We start from the raw sequence: 25,020 nt of genomic DNA, 5'->3' as shown, positions 1-25,020 counted from the left end.
TATTTGTCAGCGTAGAGCGGGAAATGAACAACCTAAATACTGGCAATACCGTGCCGGAAGCGATGATCTCCCTGCTCCGCTAACCGGGCCATTTAAAATAATTCGAAACCGAAAACAGTCTAGTCCACCCCTCTGTTGCGTCAGTCCATTCACAGAGCTATTGGCTCATTCTGCCGCCCACTACCAACATCACAAAGACCCCAGAGCAGTTTAAATCATGACCAGTCACTGTAGTTGTTCAGACAACTTCTGCTTCAGCATTCTTTCAACGCGCTTGCTTTCCAGTTCGAAGAATTTTGCACAGTGCGGAAATACTAATAAAGACCGGCGACTTATTCTGAAAGTATACATGCAAGCATTTTGTTCTGATTTAACTATCGAAAAGCATCCGTGCACTCGGAGATGCCAGCTGCTGTCATGGACAACTTTGACCGGGGAAGTCCTTTCTCTCAAAGTGATTCTCAAAGTCCTCTTGATTGGGTAGGGAGTGAATTCACTCATTTAATGCGATGTTATGTATAAATATAACACTGTTATTACAAGCAATAAAATAGCTACTTAAACTATTATTATATTTTGTATTATTTGTTAATGTAACAAAATGTATTTGTTTATATATATTGTAAATCATATATATGATCTGATGAATGTCTTCAGAGCTCACAGTCAGAAGACCACAGGCACCATCGAAAAGAGAAAAACAGAGATGCAGCTCGCAAGAGTCGCAGAAGACAGACAGAAAAGGCAGACGTCCTGCATGAGGTCAGTAGCACATTGAGACCTTTGACACTCTCTCTCTTTTCCCCCTTTGAATGGGTTTGCTTTGCTCTGTCCCTATTTACGTTACCTCTTCAAATCCTTACATTTGTTCATGTGTCTTTTCATTCACATTACTCACATACATATATTTATACCTTTTATCTTCTTATATTATTGTTATTGTCAGCTACACAGCCTGTATTCTTACTTGGAATTACGAAGTAATGTGTCATAATCATAACCTTCTGGAGAATTTTTCTCTGGAGGATATTTGTTGTGTGTGTGTTTGTTAATGATTAGTTTGTAGTCTGTGTGTGTGTGTGTGTGTGTGTGTGTGTGTGTAGAGGAACATTAGTATTGCACAACCATTCAGTGCAGAGGAGGCATTTCTTGGAAATGCAGAGCATGACTGGGGCAGCTTACAGCTTAATTACACTAGTGGCTGACTAGTTATTTCAGTTTAACATCTGACATGTCATACCTTTACATTCACTTTCATTTTCGCTTCAGATGATGTACAAATCTTGGACTTTCCCTTTTTTATCCAACCCAATCACATCTCAGATCCTTTCTAAGACTAACAAAACATGAGGAAGTCTGAATTGTTTTTTTGTTTTTTTAAATAAAGGGTGTAATGACCTATGCACTTTATACGTGGGAGAAGCAGATCAAGTCAAATCTATTTTAAATGACTTAATATTTGACCCTATTTGCATTACTGCCGCATTGCTTTCACTTTGTTACTTCTGCTTTTCGGCTGAATTCATGTCAATATTGTATTGTCTATAAACTAATTTATATATTTATTTATTTTTTTTTACCTAGGAACTCCAAACCCTAGAGCAGTCTAATGCCGCATTCATAAAAGAAATAGCTGAACTGAAGAAGGAGCTTCAATTCTACACCACAGCCTTGGAACAACATATACCTCACTGCACTAAACTGTGTCCAGTTGAACCTTCAGTTAGTGTTACAGGAGGACCATCCACAGCTACACCCTCTACCTCAGATATCACCTTCAACTCTGACCCCAACCTCTTGCCAGAACTTGCGTTCTTACCTGACACTAATTCAGTGGAATTATCTCTAACAGACCTCTTCGAAAGTGATGATTGGTGTCCGTGGGACTCAGTGAATGGAAATGGCTGTCTACAGCAGTTTTAAGGTGCTGTACAGTCAGTTATTTGGTGACAAGCCTTACACACTACTACATCCTGCAAACAGCTCTTTTTGTTGTGTTCAAATGCTAACGGTGCTAAAAAATCATGATTCATTAAGGTGTGAATATGTTGTTCCACATAATTTATTTAAACAATACTTACAGATGGCATTTAGATGTATAGCTATATTTTAGATACGGGCATTATATTTTTTAGATGCAAGACCACAGCCTATGTTGGGCTTATTGATTGATATTGATCCATTTTGATTTGTAATCTGAAAATGTTCGGTTATTTCATAAATTATATTTTAATAATTTTAAGTGTTATTTATTGAAATAGAATAGATTTTGGAGCTCCTTCTAAATATATCACTGTTTCAAGGTACTGTAAAAAAGGTACATACAGTTGCTTTAATGTCTTACAAAACATGCTATTCTACATACAATATATGCCAATAACACAGCAGTGGTACAGGTCCCCTGGCAACACATACAGTCAATCGCTGGCTTACAATACAAAGACATTGTGAAGGAATAAGGGGAGAAAGATGAACAAACAAACAAAAATCCAGAATAGATGAACATACGTAGAAACAAAATATGTACTGGGTTCAGTGACATTTAACAGTCAGCCCAAAGAGGAGACCAAGTATACCAAAAGTCATTAGGCCTCTGATGTAGGTCATAGGTTAGTTTTTCTAATGGTTTAAGAGAAGTGGCCTGACTCGTACTGACTGACTGACCATAAAAGAAGTATACATTTTTTGCCAAATATATATTTAACACTTTTCATTCTGTATCATGGTCAAGACACAATTCAAATGTTACAATTCAAAAGATATGCAATCGGAGACAGTATGCAAAGGATTTACCAGTACTCTTCTGTACAGTTTTGTGAATCTCGCTCCAGTATGCTTTGATCCTGTTGCAGTCCCAAAACACATGTGTCACAATGTCAACCTTACAGGTAAAACGCAACTGGGAAACGTTGAGACATTTTTTATGAATGTGAAACGGCGTTAGGTACGTCCTGTGAATAAACTTAAAATTTTGTTCATTGTTCAAAACTTTATATATTTTTTAATTAGCTTGAATTAGAAATAATACTTTAGTGGGGATTATATTGAAAAAGTGTAACTGTAGATTGCCTATAAAAAAAAGGAAATGTTGGAATAAACAATTTGACATAATTTTCATTCTTAATTTTTTTATTTTTTATTTAAATATCTTTGAATGTGATTTTAAAAAAGTATTAAGTCTTTTATAAAATAAATTATGCATTTATTTATTTTTTGTGTTGTAGGCTACTTAATGGTTAACTGGACATTTTTAAAGTCATTAAAATATAAATTGTATAGCCTATAAACATTTTCAACTTGATTTTTTAAATAATTGTGTAAACATTCGTATTTGTCATTGACTGATATACACTCAAGAATAGGTCAATGAATGAATCCTTCTGTAAGAATATTTCTGTAAAACAAGCCATATCAATAGCACTCGATCTTTCTCGGTGGTACAGCAGTTGAGGGTCTCTCGATAGCCAAAACGCCCATAACGTTCAGCATCACATTTAGTGGGCTAGTCTTAAGGTAGGTCAGCGGCACGTCGTCTTTCGACCGATATCACAAAACTCGCAGTTAGCGACGGATTGAACGAAAATCAGCGGATACAGCGACGGGTGAGCGCGCGGAATAATGAACGAATGAAGAAAGAACAATGGCCAACCTGACAGTCCCAAAACACAGCGGCTAACACAGACCGTGTCAGCCAGTGAGGGAGGGACAGAGGGAGGAGAAGGGAAAGGGCTGAGGTAGAAGGCAGCTGTCTGATAAAGATACGGATAAAAAAACAAATAGCATCTATATAGTCACTTAAACGGCGAATAGAGTCAACCATATAGCCATAGCAGCGCGACGTAGAAGAGGGTCGCGTAAATGAAAGATGAGTAAATAAATAAATAAGAGCGCGTGAGCGTCATCCGCAGTGTGTAGCATCTACATCTACTTGCACCACCTGAAGACAACGACCGACACTGACTGCTGGGAAATAACGAAACGGGGGGAAAACACGAGAAATCAGCTGAGAGGAAGGGCGACGGGGAAAATCAGCGAGACTGTCAACGTCCTTGTGATACAGAAGTAATTGAACAGCGGTTTCTTGTCTCTGAAGGAAGGAGGTAGAAGGGGGTATCAAGTGCTGCAGCGGCCGCCGTGATGCTCTACACATGCAGGCACGTTTGAAGCAGTTCATCCCCGCCCTGTGTGGATCTGACCGAACCGAACCGACTGTACGGTAACGGATTTAATAGGGGGACGCTGGAAGGCTCTGAAAAGGACTTAAGGCGCAGAACTGGTAATATGACTATAACCTTTAATTAATAAGAGATGCATTTGTACCTGTGCGGAGGAGATAAATGACAGGATTTTAATCTCCCGTTTGTTTTTCAACATGGATTGATTGGCCCGTGATCACTGGATAGAATGCTTATTACATCCGAGTTTTAATACATTACCGATTTATGCCTCTAGCCTATAAATATTTAAATAAAGACCAAATTTAGGCCGATGACTTTCTGATGACGACAGTACGGCAGAGATGTCTTTATTGTAGAAATGTATATTCACCTCAATATTTCTTCATGAAGATATAGACAATTACGTCCACCCTTGTGCTTATTTCCGAGTCTAATCTCATTTTTTTTGGGGGGGGGGGGTTTAATGTAACAGGAGCGAGAGTCGCTCAAATTGAACACCGATAGCTTTTACTCCACCATCCCTCTGTCTACATTTTTGACCAAGTTAGATAACTTCTGTCTTTAGTCGATCCCTGCTTGTTGATTTTACTTTTTAAATCCAAAAGAAAAAAATATTTTGACTAAATAACAAGGCTTTTGGATCCAGTTCTCGCCTTTGGCTTCCTTCCTTGAACAATCTTCTGCTGAGCACCACCTTCACAGCGATGGAGACCCCTACGAAGCTACCTCCGTCGAGCCCATCATCGCCGACCACGGGCTTCTCTGTACCGAGCGCGGAGAAAGTAGACGGCTTCCCCCGCCGCTCGATGCGCCGTGCCCGGCAGCGACGGTCCCATAGCTCCTCACAGTTCCGCTATCAGAGCTCCCAGGTGGAGCTCACGCCGCTGCCATTACTTAAAGGTAGGTTCCTTTAACTGGGACGTGAGGTGGTTGGTTTTTAGTGGCATGTTAGTTAGGAAATAATGAGAATGAAAATAAATCCCCTGATATTGAAATAGGCTATTACAGCCATTTTGGTGGTTATGAACTCAATGTCTTCTTGAGCATCCTTGAGAGATGTCATGGTACCCCCATAAGGACTCCAAATGTAACTAAATCGTCCGAGGACTCCTCTGTGAGGAGCACAGGTAGACTCAGCAGAATTTCTTCCTATGATACCATCATTCAAAGGTATCTAAACTAAAAGATTCAGTGTTTTGACTGAACTTATATTGGTTATATATGTTGGAAAGCAATTTTTGTAACATTAAATTCAGCTCGACTCATAGGCTACCTTGTGTCTTGTGAAACCTAACTTAATTGAGTAATCCCAAGAAGATTAGATATACAAGTATCTGAAATGAAATCGTTTGCTGTACTAGCAAGCATGGCAGTGTAATTTATGATAAAATGTTGGCAAGAAATTGCTCATTGCAGTGGGATTCGCATAGTAACTGTTCAACATAAACCATAGAATCTATAACACAAAAACACACACACACACACACACACACAAAAAATATTTCTAGTAAACAGTTCTATGCACAGTTTGCTTGAAATCAGAAATTCATTGTCCAGTTTGGTAATGGCAACAAAAATGATTAATGTAGTCAAACACAAAAGCATTAAGTAAACTGTAAAAATCTAAGTGTTTTGCATGGCATGAAATTAAGTAGCAATTGTTTTGCATTACCTAACTTTAAATAAGTTAATTGAACTAGAAGGAAAAATATTTTTTGGAATGCATTGTTCTCTCCAGTGGCATCTGTAGGCTTGTCATAATAGTGCCAAGTACTTTGTTTTAGTTTAGGAAGCTTTGTGGTTAAAAGCTTCCTCGGTCAGGAGACTGTAATAGTTCTACTTCCATGAGCTCATTTTGTCCATCAACCTGAAGTGATGGAGAAACTGTAAGCCACAGTCTGGGAAGTGGCTGGGAAGTTACTGTATTGAGTGGGGTGGGGGTGGGGGAGTTTAACATAATCCATTAATTTATAGAAGTATATGAGAGTGACAAAATTTTGTGACAAGAACCTTAGAAAGCTCAGGTAAACAGCTATATATATAGAGAGAAAGAAAGAGTAAGTGAGAGAGTGTCTTGAAGTCTTAAATAATAAAGATGAAATGCATAAAACCTAATTTTTAGAGTAGCTATGAAACTTTGTGATATTTTTCACAAAGAATACACAGATGCAGTGTTATCCCCACATGCACGACACTCAGTTTCATAGGTTTTTCAAGTTTGTGCACGACTTCATGATTCACACTTTAGCAGGATATGATTCACTTGGTCTAATACGGGAATCATCTGAGCGACATTTCCAGTGAAGTTGGGTTTAGTGGTACCAGTCTTCATGAGACATTCCAGCTGAGGCTGTGCTGCCAGTTGGTGTGTCACAGGGGGTCCAGACTGAGCCTCTGTCCTGTTTAACCATCTAACTGACCTGCTTTTAGTCATTCACATGCCACTGAGACACATCTCCACTGTAAATCAACATCTAATTTCTTCTCACTAGGAACAATGTATTTATCAACCCATATGACTAGCTATAGGTTTATTTAGCTCTGGTTTTATTTCGTAACCTGTAACCGTATAAAATGCACAATTCTGTTGCATGTGCTATTGTGTTTGATTATACCTCATAAAGCGTCAGTTTAATGTAAAATATCATCAAACCATTGACAAATGCTAGCCATGTAAAAAAAAAAGCAAAAAGCAAAAAAAAAAAGCTGTTAACTGTTGATGAAACTTAAGGTAGGTTTTGATCAGTCTCAATATTGGGATCTTTCTTAATTCTACTGAACTCAAAATAGGTAACAATTATTATTTCCCTTATAGCAAAACATTTATGATCACAACATCTAAATAACACCTATTAGAATGGCAGTCAGTTGTACATGTATACATAGACTGTTAAATGTCTACTGTCGTCTGCTTTTTTGTTTGCAACTTGTTTCTAATGCTACATATTTAAGCTCCTTTAATGGTATGGCATATTTAGATGTGACATATTTAGAGAGCATGACAAACACACCTGACACAGAACCTGTGAGTGTTTGTTTAATCTCTGAATTTACCGGCGAGTCTCTATCTGTGTGCAGTAGAGGTAAAGTAAGGAAAACAGCTGAGATGCTCAGTCCAAAACATGATATGGCCAAAACTGCCAGGTTTGCTAGCCTGGGTTATTAGTTACCGAAAAAAGACTGTAGGTGTGTTAATGGTGTGAGCCATTGGTGGCGCATACCCTCATTTGTAGACCTTCGAGTTCTACTCTTCAAGTTAATTTGTGTTATTTTTTCCATTTAAGCCTCTGGAGGGACTTCATTACTAGTCCTCGTGAGTTTGTGAGTGTGTGTCTCTGTAAATAGCTGCCACTGCTGGAGGGTGCTGGAGTGTCTTCCATATGGACAATGGGCAGCTCAGAGCTCTCAGTCTGCAGATTCAAAACTCCCAAATCCATAAATGTAAAAGAAATGAGTGTTTTAGACAGCTTCTCAAATATGTTAGCAAATCACCTTTGGAGTATGATGATTACTGTACTTGTGTATTAGCAAATGAATAGCAAATATGTCTGTGTATAAGAAAGTGATTTTTTTCGGGGTGGGTATATATCTGCCTGCTTCTTCCTGCAGGGTCCAGCTGGTCAGGGCCGGTGTTAGGTTACAGTACACAGAAGGCCTGCTCCCTCTCTGGCCTCCTCCGATCAATAAAGAGGGCAAAAGAGGAAGAGGGAGAGAATAAAAGAGGGAGTGAGTGATTATAGAGACAGGGAAGAGAAAAAGAGCATTAGAGAAAGAGAGAGAGAGAGTGAAGTGGATAAGCATGTGAGGCTGTAAGTGGAAGAACACTGTACTGAGAGCTACTGTTGAGAACAAGATTTGTTGATTGTTGTGTCTACATCATTCCACATTGTCAAAAAAGCTCATGTGAAACGTGGTTCCTGTTTTGTCCTGCAGTGTTTTTGCTCTGCTTTTTTGTGGGTTTTGGTGGATCTCAACTGCCACCCAAACACAGTAATAATTCTCTAACCAGAAAGAGTTTACTCAATAAAATCACACTGCCACAGAAGGAGACCCACAGAGAAAACGAGAGTGAGAGAAGGATGGAGAGGAGGGGTAAAAGGAGATCATGAGGAGAGGAACAGGGTAGAGGGATGACATCATCTCTCCTGCTCTCTCTGCACTGTTTCTTCCCCTAGCATGCATCTCTCTCTCTCTCTTTCTCTCTCTCTCTTTCTCTATGCCCCACTGTTGCTTATTGGCTGCTCTATATTTAGCAGCTTTGCATGTACAACATTACAGCACGTTTATTAGAGTGACGACTGGTCTAACCGGAGTGATATTTAACTTCAGACATAAAACTGTTGATATTTCTTCACAAAATCATTGTAGTTTTCACATTCTTTCAATGATTTAAGTTCATTTCAAATTCCAATTTCATTCATTGCTCTTCCTCTCATTTGCTATGCATCTCCAGTGTCTCCGCCTTCCTCCTCTCTCACACTTTTCCCTGGACAATTTAGTTTTTTTCTGTTCTGACTGCTGTGGCTGTGTCATGCTCTCTTGCACCCTATCCTTCCCTCTGACTACAAACAAACACACACCGTTATATAACGAACCTCTTTTCATCACATCTCTCTCTTTATATGCACTTTCTGTTTATTATTTATTCTATCTGTCTCCTTTGACCTAACCTGCTGCACTCCAACCCACTTGGTTTGAGTCTAGCTGTTGCAGACTGTTAAGACTAATCCATTTTTAATGTTGAGTAATTGTACAAAGTGCCATGCTGAGGCTAAAGAAAGAGAGAGATAGAGAGACAGAGAGAGCGATTCACACATCGAAGTACAGGAACGGTAGGGTATGTAAGTTGGGTTGAGTTTTTGGATGAATGGTGTGGATTGTCATGGTTATTGTGGCTCAAGGCGCTACGTCCACAGAGGGGCGAGACAGCGCAGGGTTAAAGATAGCACCCGCTAATCCTGTTAGCACCAGACGCCTCCACTCATTTCTCATTACCATCCCGTCCATCCACTTCAAGAAATCTGCATTAATATACTCTATAGATCCAAGTGTCTGTGTAACTCCAACGATCTTTAACGTAATTGTGCTGTGTGGGTGTATACAATTTTATAAAATAGCAGTTCTTTATTGTCACTGATGGTTCCAAGAAGATTCTTGAACATTCATGCAACCTTTCCATGCACAAAATGATCTTTATAGTGGAAAAATGTTCTTTAGATTATCAAAACACTGTAGATTATTCACACTAAGGAGAACTGTTCATTGAAGGCTTCGAGGAACCAAGAATGTGACCCTGGACCACAAAACCAGGCATAAGGGCCAGTTTTTGGAAATTGAGATTTATACTTTATCTGAAAGCTGAATTAATAAGTTTTCCATTCTTTCCATTAATGTATGATTTGTTAGGATAGGACAATATTTGGCCGAGATACAACTATTTAAAAATCTGTCCAAATAAAGTTCTTAGCAATGCATGTTACTAATCAAAAATTAAGTTTTGATATATTTACGGTAGGAAATATACAAAATATCTTAATGGAACATGATCTTTACTTAATATCCTAATGATTTTTGGCATAAAAGAAAAATTGTACATACAATGTATTGTTGGCTATTGCGACAAATATACCCGTGCTACTTATGACTGGTGTTGTGGTCCAGGGTCACAAATGGCTTTATTGCATCGCTATGAAACCCCCCTTCTAGAACCTTTATTTTTAAGAGTGTAGCAAAAAAAAGAAAAAAAAAAAAGAATTACAGTAAACAATTCTGTCATTATTTACTCAACAAGACTTGTATGACACGACTCAGTGTCTTAAGTGTTTTTTTTCTCACCATGTAATGGAAGTCAGCAGTCACCAAGACTCTTCAAAATATTATTTTGTGTTCTGAAAAGGAAATAAAATCATACACGTTAGGAACGACATAAGGGAAAGTAAATGATGACAGAATGTTAGGTTTTGGGTGAACATAAACTCAATTTCAATTGGTTAGTGAATAAAATGTTATATTGCATTGCTACGACAAACCTTTATTTTTAAGATCGTAACATTACATAATTTAGCAGGTGCATTTATTCAAAGAAACTTACAATAAAGGAACATAAGTAATTTGTCACAAAGTTAACAGTGTTCATATAAAGTTCAAAAAATAAGGTTCCAAAAGTTTTTTTTTTTTTTTTTTCACAGTGAAGCAATAGTAAAACTAATTTTGGGTTTCTTAAAGAACCTTTTAGTGAACAGTTCTTAAAATAATTGTTTTGGTGTGAAGTACATTTTAATAATATAAAGAACCCTTTATCCACTATAAAGAGCCTTTTGTGCAATGGAAAGGCTCTATGGATGTTAAAAGTTCTTCATGTAACCATACATGCCAGTGAACATTTATTTTTTAAGAGTGTAGTGAGCAATGCCAGGTTTATTAGCACTAGGAAAAACATAGTAAATAGTAAATGTGTAGTGTAATTGTGTATTGTGTAAGTATATTTGTGTACCAGATTACATCTCCTCACCTTTCCATCCCACAGATGCTCCAGTGGCAGAACTTCATGACTTGTTCTGTAAGAAGCTGCAGCAGTGTTGTGTGCTTTTTGACTTTTTGGACTGTGTCGCCGACCTGAAGGGGAAAGAGATCAAACGTGCTGCGCTGAACGAGCTTGTGGAGAGTGTGGCCACCAGTCGCGGAGTCCTCATCGAACCCCTGTACCCAGAGGCTATTAAGATGGTGAGATGAATCGCGAAAAAGTGATGGAGTAGGGTGGGATTTGATAAAAGAGCAGAGGAGGCAGGGGGAGATAAATGGTTGAGGGATGCACAGGATCTCCAATGCTCTAAAGTGCACTTAGAGACTCAGAAGCATTTACGTTTCCTTGTGTTTAGCTACATTAGCCCAGTACAGTATGTAGCTGAAATACAAAAACACCTTAATTGGGAAGCAATTGATTTTTGTTAACTGGTCCTTTTGTGTTTTGATGCGAAAGACAAAGGGGGGATTCACTAAGAATGAATTGGCACCCTCGGATAATATAGTTTATTTGCATATGCTGTTGCGTTGTGTTTGTTTTAGCCCCTTGTTTACTAGAGGAATTATGCAAATCAGGTAACAATGAATTAATGTTGTTCTGATCAATAGAAAATGTACACAAACATCTTTTAAAATGAAATTCCATTTACCTGAAACTCCATGCAACTGAAATGCACAATTGTGCAAAACAAACAGCAATGAGCTTCTGTGAAATCTATAATGAGCCAAAGTTGCATAGAAAAGCAATGCTGAAAAGAATTACAGTCACTTAGTTTACATAGAAATGACTTTATGTTTCATTCGTGGAACATAAAAGATATTTTGAGAAGTGTTTTGTTTTTTGTCCGTACTATGAATGACAATGGTAACAAAAATTAGTTGGCTACCAACAATGATGACAGAATTGTTATTTCTTGGTCAACTATAATTTAATTTAACTACTCACAGCGTGGCACAAATTTGTTAAAACTGGATTTAATTTTGTTTGTGAATAATAATTTTTTCCCCCACCAAAATACCATGTGAAATAGCTGTTAAGTGAATTTGCATTTTAATACAGTCATATATGTTTTATATTCTGATGTCATCAATCTGAAGAAGCTGATAAAGGTGAACATTTAAATATGATGTTAGAACAGGGGTTGTCAACTCTGGCCCTTGAGGATCACTTTCCTTTTCTTTTCTTTTTTTCAAAAGAAGTCTTTTGCCTTGTGAAAGCAGCGGTCTTATTTCAGTGCTTTAGTAAAACACAACCTTTCAACCCCTCTTCTTCCTGTAGATCTCAGTGAACATTTTTCGAACCCTCCCACCCAGTGAGAACCCTGAGTTTGACCCTGAGGAGGACGAACCAGCTCTGGAAGCCTCCTGGCCTCACTTACAGGTATATGTACATTCTCAAGTTCTTATATACACAAACACACTAACACATATTCTGACACCATGGGGTGAGAAATCATTATGAGTTTTTTATAGCTTGTGTCCCAGCTCTGATCCCATTTCCTCTCTCTTTGTCTCCTATCTTTTTTAATTTTTTATCTAGTTGGTGTATGAATTCTTTTTACGCTTTCTTGAGAGTCCAGATTTCCAGCCTTCTCTTGCCAAGCGCTACGTGGACCAGAAGTTTGTTCTACAGGTACAGAGCTTGTATAGATTTAGATGTAAACATAAAACGGCTGTGATGTAATAAAAATATATGTAATTCTGCATTTATCTTTGCATTATTGTATAATAAATCAAATAAATTCATAACGAAACCATGTGAATAAATATGTACGACCAAAGTGGACTCAAGGTGATTATAAATGATCTTAGCCCATCTTCAAGTCCAGCCTTTGGAGACAAACATTGCTAATTTGTAGTTTTGGCACACCCTGTTGAACAGTTTTTTTCTTTTAGCCTTGATATTTTAGAGCAGCAATATAAGATTTTAAATGTGTATCATATCATAGTCAAATCGCAATATTTCTCAAACACCCAGCAGGCAGTCTAACCTCCTTGTTGGACTGTTAGTATTTTTGATTCTACTCACACCAATTATAAATATTCACGAGTACTGCTTTTAATAAAGTGCAAAAGGGCTGACTATGAGTGTGTGTGTGTGTGTGTAGCTGCTGGAGTTATTTGACAGCGAAGACCCCAGAGAGAGAGAATATCTGAAGACTATCCTGCACCGCGTCTATGGCAAACTTCTGGGCTTGAGGGCCTACATCCGCAAACAGATCAACAACATCTTCCTCAGGTCAGTCATACAGACAAAACGCATGAGCATCATTGATATTCCACAGCCAGTGACTGCTTTTTGTTAGTCTTTATGTCTGTCATTATATCTATTTTTAAACTCTGCAGGTTCATCTATGAAACTGAGCGTTTCAATGGAGTTGCTGAGCTTTTGGAAATTTTGGGAAGGTATTCTTTCAAACTGTCATAATAGAAAGCACACTAAGTGTGTGTTAAAAATCAGATCAGATGATGTTTATAAAGCAACCCGATGTAAATTAGAAGATTATAAGGTAGATCCCTGTGGTTTATTCATTGTTTCCAGAGTTAGGAGGTACATATAATATTTTACGACATGTGTGCTATAATCTTAAATGAGTAAATTATAGTGTTACGTAACTTAATGTGGCAGCAGATTACTGGAGAGATGCTTTATGGTGTGTGAGCTGGTGATTCAGACACTTCGCAGAGACCTCCGACATCAGCGCTTGCTGCATGTACCTGCCGCGTGTTCTGCAGTCATGTTTCCCATCCTCAGCGTGTCCAGCCCTATAATTCACAGCCATGTTCTCAGAGAAACCAGTGCTGCTTTGCATATTGGGTTCAATGCACACAAAATGGTGCCTGTTTCTCAATGTGTTTAATAGCATAAACAAAAGCAAACCCTTTGACAGAGAGAAACAGGGGAAGAGAGAGACAACCAGGGGGAGGCATGAGTCAGAGTGTTGGGGATGGAGGTCTAAATTCAGGTTGATGCCAGTAGTATTTATAGTGCCTCCCACCCACACATCTCTCTGATCACTACTGAAGAGAGAATGAGGGAGAGAGAGAGAGAGAGCTGCAGAATTAGAGCGAGAAAAGATGGGTCCCATGCAGAAAAATATGCATTTCACGTTCTTTTGATCAAAAACATATATCGGAAAAGGATATTGATAATATACAGTATGTTATATGAAAATTTGAAAATATTTAAATATAACTTTTTAAACAGATTATATAAATATTTTAACACAGAATCATTTTTATAAAATGTATAATGTGTAATATTTGATCAAATACAGAAAAATGTCCGAAATACGTTTAAACAGTTTTATCATTGCCTGTTTTAAGAAACGTTTTATCATTGTCAATTTAGATAATATATTTCATTGAACCTTGATGCTGTTTACTGTGCATTGTGCATTTCAAATAGATTTTTATATTTTGCCGTCAGATAAGCAAAGTAAACAGATAGGAAGAAAAACAATGCGATAGAAGGAGAGATGGGCAAGAATTAGAGAGAGAAGGATTATGTAAAATGAGAGAGGAAGACAAAGAGCGAAGAAGATGGTAGAATAAAAGAGAAACAGAGACAGACAGTATGGATGGATTGGAATTAAATAACAGTTAAGCAATGGGAGGAACAGCCTGAGTAAAAGAACAAAGATAAAACTAAGGAAATGAGAGGAAGAGAGGAGGAGACAGTCAGAAAGAGAGGAAGGATGAGGGGGGTTTCGTGGGGGATTAGTTGATGAACAATAATGTGGCGAATGAGTGTACAGAGCATCATCAGGATGACTGATACTAATCCTGTTTATTCTCCCTTTTCTCTTTTCCGCCTACTACTCACTCCTCTCCTCTCCTCTCCTCTCCTCTCCTCTCCTCTCCTCTCCTCTCCTCTCCTGTCCCCTCCTGTCCTCTCCTGTTTTCCAGTATCATAAATGGCTTTGCTCTGCCTCTCAAATCAGAGCACAAGCAGTTCCTGGTGAGGGTCCTGATCCCCCTGCACACTGCCAAGTCTCTCTCCATTTTTCATGCGCAGGTTAGAGTCAGACGCCCAGACACACTCACACTGGGATGCACATACAGATCTAATGCTGTTAATTAATGGACTGTAATGGGCTATCCTACCACAAGGGGGCGCTAAATACCAACGCTAAATCCAGTGGCCCCAAAACGTTATTTTGTTCTGTGATTATATCTGTTCAGCTGTAATCTTGAGCAGAAATGACTTCATGCATCCACAAAAATAACTGGTTGGTTAAAAGTCATTGCAAGATAAAAATGAGAAAATCTATCTATCTATCTATCTATCTATCTATCTATCTGTTGCTGAATTCTCTTGGTTTGATATTTTTATGCACTAACATTAATAAATTTTTAGTGACCAGAAACACTTTTGGAAATTTGGGGCCACTGTATTAAAGTCTAAACTTACTTGCCTTTGTGTGTTTAAATGTGTGTGTATGCCTGGCTGTTTACACATACACTGTTCAAAAATTGGGGTCAGTAAGATTAAGTATTTATTTATTTAGAAATTAATACTTTTATTCATTAAGGACACATTTAACACTTTTTTACAAGAAATTCCTATTTCAAAGAATAAATGCTGTTATTTTGAACTTTCTATTCATCAGAGAATGCTGAAAAAAGAACAGTTTTTCAGTTTCCACAAAAAAATATTAAGCAGCACAATAAAAATTGTAATAACATTTCAAAATATTGCTGTTTTCACTGTATTTTTGATCTATCAAAATGTAGCCTTGGTAAGCAATAAGATCTTATTGACCCCAAACCTCTGAACTGTTTTGAATGCATTCTTTTAATAGATTAATATATATTAACAGCATTTTTTGTCTGAAAAGTGCTTTTGTAATATGTGACCCTGGACCACAAAACCAGTCTTAAGTCGCTGGGGTATATTTGTAGCAATAGCCAAAAATACATTATATGGGTCAAAATTATCGATTTTCCTTTTATGCCAAAAATCATTAGCATATTAAGTAAAGATCATGTTCCATGAAGATATTTTGTAAATTTCTTAACGTAAATGTATCAAAACTTAATTTTTGATTAGTAACATGCATTGCTAAGAACTTAATTTGGGTAACTTTAAAGGCGATTTTCTCAATATTTAGATTTTTTTTTGCACCCTCGGATTCCAGATTTTCAAATACGGTAGTTGTATCTCAGCCAAATATTGTCCGATCCTAACAAATCATACATCAATGGAAAGCTGATTTATTTCGAAAAATTGACACTTAAGACTGGTTTTGTTGTCCAGGGTCACATATTAGAACTGCCTGTTTATATATGTTTATAATTGTGTGTGTGTGTATTATGAAAGTGCTTGTCCTACATTCCTACACTCACCCTTTCCCTTGTCAATATCACCCCATCCATAATTCAGTGGCCACACTCCGGGCTGTTTATACTTCCTACTTGCCACAAGGGCCTATAGAGCTCTCCCAGGGAATGTCTTCGGGTGGCCAGATTATTTTATGTAGCTTCCATAGAAACAGAAGCACAGTGCAGCCAAATCCTTAATCACACTTCCCTCAAGGCTCCTTCAGAACATCACACGTTTCTGGAAAGCTCTCAGTGAGATGAAAGGCTAAATACTGAACTCTATTTTTATAAACTGTTTTGTCATCAGCATTAAGTGTGCATTTCAGTGATTCTTTTGACCTGCGTGTAACCTGTGGCTGTTGTGGTTTGGTCTCTATTTTATTTGTTTGCACAGGAACTAATGGTGAGTGGTTGAGTTAAGTCTGGGGGATTTATACTGGATGATTAGAGCTTAGTCCCCATTGAGCCTCAAACTACTGAATGACACCAGGGGATATATTTTCACTGAGGTGTCTCTTGGGTATGGGATTTTTATCTTGTGCTAAAAGATACCAAAGCTTTGTAAAGTGTTGGGATTTAATCTTAGTTTTACTTTGAGCTGTAATTGACCATTTATGGTTGGTTCTCAGGTAGACAAAACACATAAAGACACACACATATGCACACATGCACATATGGAAGCCTGTTTTTGCCTTCTACAAGATAATTGTGAGGAAAAAAATTAAAAGGAGAATAAACAACTACTTTCAGAACTGTGAGGTATAAAGTCAAAATTATGAGAAATAAAGAGATATATAGTCACGAATGTGAGTTATAAAGTTGGAATTGCGAGATATGGTGTCAAAATTATGAAGAAATAAAGCTGCAGTTGCGTAATTATGATTGACAAGGTTGCAGCTGTAAAATTGAAAATTATGATTGTGAGATATGAAGTGGCATATAAGGAGAAATAATGCAAAATAAAAAAATAAAAAAAAATTTCTTCATTTGTTTTACTCTGAGGCCATTAGGATTCCATTACCTTCTACATAAATTCAGACACATGCACATAAACATAACCTCACAAGATAAACATCTGAACCTTTTTGTAAAGCACTACATGGACTGAGAACTAAGAGGATAATTATAATGTTCTCATTTGGAAAAGAATAAGAGAGAACAGAAAAAAACAAGAGTTAACAGTGCTCTTACCCTCTGGGGAAAGACAGAGGTTTTATGTGACATCAGCCCTTCCAAAGTAGACACGCACACACACACACACACACACACACCCCATCACCACCATAACAGCTCACCCAGGCAACGGTGCAGAAGGGCTTCCGTGGTAACAAAAAGCACATACTCACTCGTGGCCATATCACATGTGTGCGCACACACACACACAGACACAGACACCTACCTACCTCAAGCTACACCTCCCTTTGGAAAAACATCCTTTTCTCACTCTTTTGCCTGTAATCTCTGAGGCTCAGGTGCTTTGTGCGTCTCTCCTCTTCAGGGAATATATTAATCTGGAAATAAACTCAGCATGTGTGTGTAGTCTAGGATGTCATCATTTAGTCTTGTCGAGTCTCAGTGGTTCTTCTTATAGGTGGCTTTCTTAAAACTCTTAAAAGAATTATGAAAATATTGGGTCTAAAATTGAAGTTACTCAATATTAACTGTTCACTGTATAAAAGTAATATCACACTTGCAACCATGCTTTTTAATGAAAATCATCACAGCTGCGATTACTTTTGCTCATGTGATATCGATTAAATTATATTTATATTCAGTTTCTATATTTATATTTAATTTAATGTCATTTATTTTCTTATGGACTTTATCTAATTTCTAGAGCTTGCACCTAACCCAGGCTTTCTCACTTACACCCACATAATGTACTGAAAAGGCAAGCTCCGTCACTTTCTGGTGTGATTCTTGCAAGGAACAGGACATGTGCTATCATCATTATGCCCTTGGGCAAGGCAAATAACCCAAGCTTCTTCCAGTGGGACTGTCTCTGTTAAAAGCTGATCAAGTTAACCAACATTTAGAAAAAAAGTACTGTAATGTCATTTTCATGTGTGCTATTACATCTATCCAGCTTATACTGCAGGTTTACTGTTGCTTTAGTGCACAGTATCTAAGCTGTACACATGCGTGTTTCGCATAAAACTGTTCTCCATAAATCCAGACAATTTTCTAAAAGCATTTGTTGACACTTCTATCAGTTACGCCTACATTATTGGCACCCTCATATTTATTGTTTAGTATAGACATGCGTCACGTCAGTGCATTGACTGCTGCAGAAACTCTGCTGCTGGCAGAGTGATGATAAAGCCATGTGATGGCATTTAGGATCTTGATTAGAAGAATGGTTTATTTGTGAAGTTAGCTCAGTGCTTCAGATCAAACCATGAAAGGAAGATAAGTACTGTAATTTTTTTCTCATAGTGCAAGAGTGTGCTTGCACTATAATCAATAAACATTCTCCATAAAGCACTGACCAACAACTCCACACACACACACGCACACACAGTCTGGCATTTGTGGTTTACGGGGACTCTCCATAGGCGTATTGTTTCTTATACTGTACAAACTGTATGTGCTATTGCCCTACACCAACCCTACACCTAACCCTACCCCTTACAGGAAACTTTAGATTTTAAAAAAACAGCATTTAGTATGTTTATTAAGCCTTTGCTTACGGGGACATCGGCAGTGTACTCATAAACCACCTTCACATTGTAGTACTCGTCACGTTGTTATACAGATTTGTGTCCTCATAAAACATATATACCAGTTCACACACACACACACACACACACACACACACTCTCTCTCTCTCTCTCTCTCTCATACCCTTTAATCAGAAGCACCTGCAGCTAAAATCAATAAGCCTTTGAAGTGACACCTACAGTGTGTAGAAAACCTGTAAGTGACTTTATTAAAATCTTTATTGTGCTCTCTTCATGTAGCTGGCTTACTGTGTGGTGCAATTCATGGAGAAGGATGCCACAGTTACAGAACATGTAAGTCATGCAACTTCATATACATACCAGAATTGCTACTAATACTATTATATCTGCACTGTCACACCAAATAAGATGATTGTCGTATTCATTTGTCTGTTTTCTGTCCTTCATTAGATCATCAGGGGGCTGCTGAGATACTGGCCTAAAACATGCACTCAGAAAGAGGTGAGTTTTACCTCTCAGGCAAGGGTTCCTAAAAGTTTTTTTGTCAGCCAAACCCCTTAGACAAAAAAATAGTGAATTAAAAAATTAAAGTACCCCCTGACATTTTCTGTAAATATTTATGTAAATATTGTGTTGTTTGTTAATGCCGTTAATAGTTTCTGATGAATTTTGACATTTTTAATTCACATTTTGCTGAAAGAGTTTTGAAATCCGCTCACGTAGCTGATTGAAAATGGACTTCACTCCAAGTGTGCTTGCGTGGAAATATATGGTAGTGTGTTTGTACAGTATGTAATTCTGCCATGTGATCCCAGGTGATGTTCCTGGGGGAGATCGAGGAGATTCTGGACGTGATTGAACCATCTCAGTTTATCCGTGTGCAGGAGCCTCTATTCAAACAGATTGCTGCCTGCATCTCCAGCCCTCATTTCCAGGTCAGCTTCCTCTTTCACGCTCGAGCTTTCCTCCCACACTGCGCTGCTTGTCAGACGTCTTCCTGTAGTACTTGCAAACGTGCAGAGGTGATGTATGTATGCATCCGTTTGTGTACAGGTCCCTCATTCTGTCTCTTTATTCTGTCTCAGGTTGCAGAGCGGGCTCTGTATTTCTGGAATAATGAGTACATTCTGAGTCTAATAGAGGAGAACTGCCAGGTCATCCTGCCTCTGGTCTTTGGCACGCTGTACAGAGTTTCCAAAGAACACTGGAACCAGTGAGTGTCATTCTAACATGCATCTAGAAACTCTTCAATAATGTTAATTCTATTGACTTCACTTGAGACTGTTTCTGCATAGGCCTGTCAGACATTCCTCTGTTGTCTTTTTTAGGACGATCATCTCTCTTATTTACAATGTGCTGAAGACGTTCATGGAGATGAACGGCAAGCTCTTTGATGATCTCACTGCCTCCTACAAAGTGGAGAAACAGAAGTGAGTTCATGACAGTGCTAAAATCAACATGAAACAGCATTACAATTCATTTTGCCTCTGTAAGAAGATATATTTCTGAGTGAAACATTTCATCTGTAAAAGTGTGGGACAAGACTTCATAGGCTGCATCCTAAAAAGTCATCATTACATACCAGAATGAAGCCAGGTTGTTGGATGAAAGGAGTTCAAATATCATTTACATTTATTTTTAAACAAATAAAAACAAAAAAGTAAAATGGATAGGTGATGTCAAACAAAAAATAAAGTCATTCTGAAGTATGTCAAGCTCAAAAGTGTAATTCCAGAGCTTGGGGTTACATGTAAATATAAATCTATAATGACACGTAATACATTTATATATAATATAATATAATATATGAATAACTTAAACCACTATTAGTTAGTTATTATAACATAATAACTTAAACTTGATAAGTTGACATAATGAAATGACTAAATCTATAACTGAAATAAAAAAAAAAAATAAAAAAAAAAAAATAAAAATAAATGATAAAAAAAGCTAATTCAAAATATTAATCATTGCTAAAATATTCTATAATTTACACTAAAATAACACTGGTGTCTGTATTTGTTCAGACAAATAATAGAGGTAAAGGTAAAAATGCCACTAAAAACCAATTCTAGGATGCAAATATTGTTCCTAAAATAATAATAATAATTTCTGAAAATAAACAAGTTATAAAATGTATTTCATTTATTTATATTCTGTATTTATCTGACATTTTTATTTTTGTAATAAAACATGCACCAATGAGGCTGGAAATGTGTATTTATTAAGAAATTAAATGTGAACACAGCACATATTATGATTCTTTTTATCTTCCTCTCATCTTCACCTAAAGCCTTTTATGCTTTGTTTGACACTCCTCCCCATCCCTGTTTCCTCTCCATAGGGAGCTGAAGAAAGAGAAGGAGCGAGCCGAGCTGTGGAGGAACTTGGAGGATCTGCAGGAGCGACGGCTGCAGAGTCTGACCGAGGCCAGCAGAAACCAGAAGAACCTGCAGGAGAGAGAGAACACAACCAAGAGCCAGTCAGAGACCAGTGCTGCCAACACCACCTAGAAACCGCACTCAAACACACACCGACACACACACCGACACACACACACACACACACACACACACACACGCACACATAATGTCACAGCACTGCAAAAAACACAATAATTACCTGACTTGGGAACCAATCAATGCCTCAATCTCCGTCTGAAAACACACACGCGCACACACACACCATGCAGACACTACCGTCACAAGCACATGAACGACAGCCTGTCCATATGTAGATATCTGAAAAACACTGAAGCACACATCACACACAACGAGTGAGATATAAAAGAGAAAAAAATGAGTACCTCTCACATGCGTCCTACTCTTTCATATGCTTCATACACGCTTTTCACACACCTGCCTCTCTGCATCTTTTCTTTCTATTCCTCATGCTCCGGGATCATCGACCTCAACAATGCGAAACATACCTGCATGTGGTGACACACATGCACACACTCGCAATCAAACACGTACATCCTTCATTACTGTCATTCCAGAACTGGCTCCGTTTCTCTCGGGCCCGATCCGAGCCTCCCGTCAATCGACCAACAGACTGCATACTGTCAAACGCTGAAGAGGAATGAATTATGATGATCCTAAAGATGAAAATTCTTTAAAAGTACAGATTCTAATGTTCCTACTTCTACAGCTTATTCTATGAGTACTACTTCTATGCTAATATAACTGATGTTTTTATATATATATATATATATATATATATATATCTATAAATATGATATCTATGTCTGATTATAGTGTTGGTGGGGGTATTCTAGTGTAGCACCTCATAAACATGAATGAAGTATGCTGCTAGGTAAAACTAAACTTGCTCTGAAGTGACAACACTTTAGTCTGTTCTTCTGTTTTGTTTTTAAATTTTTTAAAATCACATTAGAAATATTTTCATTTAGCAATATTCTCATCTGGTCTGAATAATGTGTGTCCGGCTATTTTTATTTATTTATTTTATTATTATTTCTTTCTTTCAAGTCAAATTGCTTGCAAACATTCTCTTTGTATTTCAGTACAATTTCAAGAGAGGACAGAATCTTATGTTTGATTTTTGTATGTTTTTGGTTGCTTATATTTATTGATGTAGAGGATTGCTAATGGGTAGGAACTGCGTGCATAGGCAGATTGAGAAAGCTTAAGAATGCACGAGCGTGTGAGTGTGTGTGGATGCTGTAGAAAAGTTTATTACAGTTTAGAAGAAAACAGGGATTAGATCAGAATGTACCATTCACTTTGAGTGCACATCAACGCTCAAATGAACTGCCACTGTTAATTATTGATTTACAGTCTGTCATATGGAGAAAAGGATGAGAAAAGCAAACAGTCTTGTTCTTGTTCAAAAGAAAGCATCTGGATTGACTTCTTTTGTTTGACCTCTGAGAAAACTGGTATCACATTTCATAGGAACAAAATGGAAAAGAAAAATGAAATAGAATAGACACGGCAATAAATATGGACTGAAATTGTACACATACGTAGCATCACTTAAACTTAAAGTTGCACTGTCCTTTTGATCAATGTCTTGTGTTTAAACATAGCAATGTATTTTTGGGGGACAAGCGGCTTTTGGGATATGAATGTATAAAAGTGGGATGTAAACATGAAAACTTGTGTTGAATAACTCAGCATCATGAACATTTTTGTCATTATTTTTACTCAAAACCTTGGACACATCCGGGCGTTTTGTTCACTTGTTAGTAGCCAACCATATTTATACCTTTTCTTTTACTTCTGAAAGGTGCTGTTGATTCAAAGCCGACCAGTTTTCGTCAGGCTGAAAACATAGTTCACATCATTGACATGAAGCTGATGTCATTCAGTCCATTCCTAAAACACGAGCAGATGTTTAAAACATGATTGGTTAAGTTTGCATATAGTGTGTTGTAATGTTCCGGCCTAGATTAATGGGAATTATAATTAGTGTGATGTCAGGCTGTCCTATTAAAACAGCAACAGCTTTAAAACAGCAAGGCATTTGGTGAACAGACACGCTTTGCTCATTTCTTTCATAAAAGCTTCTGGCATCTGCTTGTGGACTCAAACAGGTGAGTTAATCTCCTCCAGTTTCTTGTTTTATTGCCGTTTTGTCTTTATAATTCAATTAACTCTGATTTAGCCTAACGTATATTTTTTAACAGTCTTTGTCAATGGATGTGCAGAGTATCTTGATTTCAAGTGAACATTTTTTCCATGGCTGGTGTAAACAGTCACATGACCAGAGCTGTTTGGCCCTCTGATGCCCTTCAGAAAGAACGGCCATACTTTATACATACAGGTTCATATTTAAAATGTCTATAATGAATAATTAAGACCGTTCTGTCTCATAAAAATGTACATTTCCAAATATTGTTACATTAAATGAAACAAGGATATAAGAATATAAGAAGATATAAGAATAACTGCATTTTTTTATTATATAAGTTTGGGTATTATATGACAGCCCTGCTGAAAAACAAACAAACAAAAACAAAACAAAACAATGGAGCCCTGCCCAAAACACAATAGAAAATATAATGGTTATAATGGGAATTGTATTGGTTTTAATGGAAACTATAATGGTGTCTACTGGTATTTGGTGGATTCTATTGGTGGGATGTTAAATCCTATTGGAAAAATGCCCAAAACACACTACAAAAAGGAATTTTGTAATGGTTTTACTGGAAAAAGCTAATGGTATTTTAATGGAAACCACTGGAATTTATGTGATGTTTCTATTGGGCTCCTATTGTTTGTTTTTTTTAGCAGGGAGTTAAAATATTTTGGGACGAAAATGGGGATTTCTGAAGATTTTTACCTCATTTCTTTAGAATTATGATTCACGATTCAAAAGTCCCTGAATACCAGACGCTGGCGACGTCTGCTGGTCGCGCGTATGTAAATGCAATCAGAGGACCAACTGCAAGAACACCGGTACTCAATATTTGGTTGAATAGCTATATATAATTTTTCCATTTAAGTTTTTGTTTTTGAAGTATTTTTCGGGAGTGTAAATGGAGCAGGTGAGGGAAAATAGTAGCCGGAAAAAGGCAATGAATCCTTGATAATCTTGTCCATCAGAGATTCTCCATTAAATAATAGATTTAAAAAACAACAACAACTTCTAAGCAATGCTTCAACAGCAAGCACATAGCCTTTTTTTTTAATGATAATTCATGAAATACGTTATTGTTATTCATAATTTCTTTCAGAATGTACCTTGACCACTTCTTAGTGACTGCTGTGGCCTTTCTGCTCCTGTTTCCTGGGTTTTATCCCACCATGACTGTGACGACCTTGCAGAGTTTTCGTGGCTGTGCGGTACGTGATTTTGCTTTTATGGCAAAGAAGCCAGGATGCAGGAGTCTGCGAATAAACACCGAGGCATGCTGGGGCCGCTGCCACACCTGGGAGGTGACCAGAACTTGCTATATTCAACTTATTTATAGAAAAATATGAGAACATGTGGTGTAAACAGTATGTTTGTGTATTTATTTGTGTGTTTTATATCACAGAGGCCAGTTCCGGAGCCGCCGTATATCCAGAGGCACCACCGTGTCTGTACCTACAGCCGAACACGGCACCTGACAGCACGTTTACCAGGTTGTCGCCCTGGCGTCTCCCCAATCTATCATTACCCTCAGGCCTTACAGTGTGACTGCATCTACTGCTCCTCAAACCACACAGAGTGTGAAACCTTTTAAAGGCACACACACACACAGCTCATTCATACACATTCTCTTCTTTGCTTCTTATGTAAAAAATAATAATAATATTGTTATGCATTAGATGTCACAAAAACATGATTTAACAATAAAACATACA

At 37.6% G+C, this 25,020-nt stretch overlaps 3 protein-coding genes across 6 annotated transcripts; all 3 read left to right on the top strand.

The window, feature by feature from the left end:
* The first annotated feature begins 186 nt into the window (after window positions 1-186).
* On the top strand, window positions 187-4,230 carry batf2 (basic leucine zipper ATF-like transcription factor 2). Its single transcript, XM_058782812.1, has 4 exons — window positions 187-480; window positions 658-762; window positions 1,585-1,924; window positions 4,094-4,230. Exons 1-3 carry the CDS (start codon window positions 403-405, stop codon window positions 1,921-1,923), a joined length of 522 nt encoding a protein of 173 aa, XP_058638795.1. The 5' UTR covers window positions 187-402; the 3' UTR covers window position 1,924; window positions 4,094-4,230.
* Window positions 3,521-24,498, top strand: ppp2r5b (protein phosphatase 2, regulatory subunit B', beta). 3 transcript variants are annotated; one of them, XM_058782811.1, is made up of 15 exons: window positions 3,521-4,276; window positions 4,825-5,078; window positions 10,705-10,901; window positions 11,980-12,081; window positions 12,241-12,333; window positions 12,809-12,939; window positions 13,047-13,106; window positions 14,610-14,718; window positions 18,986-19,039; window positions 19,157-19,207; window positions 19,522-19,641; window positions 19,792-19,919; window positions 20,035-20,136; window positions 21,051-23,494; window positions 24,408-24,495. In XM_058782811.1, exons 2-14 carry the CDS (start codon window positions 4,883-4,885, stop codon window positions 21,217-21,219), a joined length of 1,512 nt encoding a protein of 503 aa, XP_058638794.1. In that variant the 5' UTR covers window positions 3,521-4,276; window positions 4,825-4,882; the 3' UTR covers window positions 21,220-23,494; window positions 24,408-24,495. The 3 variants fall into 3 exon arrangements, with proteins under 3 accessions (XP_058638794.1, XP_058638793.1, XP_058638792.1); XM_058782810.1 differs by having other exon boundaries at window positions 3,521-5,078; window positions 21,051-21,826; window positions 24,408-24,498; XM_058782809.1 differs by having other exon boundaries at window positions 3,521-5,078.
* LOC131544526 (glycoprotein hormone beta-5-like) lies at window positions 23,505-25,020 on the top strand. Of its 2 annotated transcripts, none has more exons than XM_058782814.1 (3): window positions 23,505-24,129; window positions 24,499-24,609; window positions 24,711-25,020. In XM_058782814.1, exons 1-3 carry the CDS (start codon window positions 24,031-24,033, stop codon window positions 24,897-24,899), a joined length of 399 nt encoding a protein of 132 aa, XP_058638797.1. In that variant the 5' UTR covers window positions 23,505-24,030; the 3' UTR covers window positions 24,900-25,020. The 2 variants fall into 2 exon arrangements, with proteins under 2 accessions (XP_058638797.1, XP_058638798.1); XM_058782815.1 differs by having other exon boundaries at window positions 23,505-24,218.

This window comes from Onychostoma macrolepis, chromosome 07 (assembly GCF_012432095.1).
Source record: "Onychostoma macrolepis isolate SWU-2019 chromosome 07, ASM1243209v1, whole genome shotgun sequence".
Taxonomy (NCBI): Eukaryota; Metazoa; Chordata; class Actinopteri; order Cypriniformes; family Cyprinidae; genus Onychostoma; species Onychostoma macrolepis.
Note: the sequence above shows the minus strand (reverse complement) of the source record. Positions and strands in the feature narration are given on the sequence as shown.

Coding starts and splice junctions, on each gene's coding strand:
- batf2 (XM_058782812.1), top strand. CDS start 403: ATGCCAGCTGCTGTCATGGACAACTTTGACCGGGGAAGTCCTTTCTCT. Junction 481..657: donor CTCAAAGTCCTCTTGATTGG/GTAGGGAGTGAA, acceptor GAATGTCTTCAG/AGCTCACAGTCAGAAGACCA. Junction 763..1,584: donor AGGCAGACGTCCTGCATGAG/GTCAGTAGCACA, acceptor TTTTTTACCTAG/GAACTCCAAACCCTAGAGCA.
- ppp2r5b (XM_058782810.1), top strand. CDS start 4,883: ATGGAGACCCCTACGAAGCTACCTCCGTCGAGCCCATCATCGCCGACC. Junction 12,082..12,240: donor CCTCCTGGCCTCACTTACAG/GTATATGTACAT, acceptor TTTTTTATCTAG/TTGGTGTATGAATTCTTTTT. Junction 19,208..19,521: donor AAACATGCACTCAGAAAGAG/GTGAGTTTTACC, acceptor ATGTGATCCCAG/GTGATGTTCCTGGGGGAGAT.
- LOC131544526 (XM_058782814.1), top strand. CDS start 24,031: ATGATTCACGATTCAAAAGTCCCTGAATACCAGACGCTGGCGACGTCT. Junction 24,130..24,498: donor GACCAACTGCAAGAACACCG/GTACTCAATATT, acceptor ACGACCTTGCAG/AGTTTTCGTGGCTGTGCGGT. Junction 24,610..24,710: donor GCCGCTGCCACACCTGGGAG/GTGACCAGAACT, acceptor TTTATATCACAG/AGGCCAGTTCCGGAGCCGCC.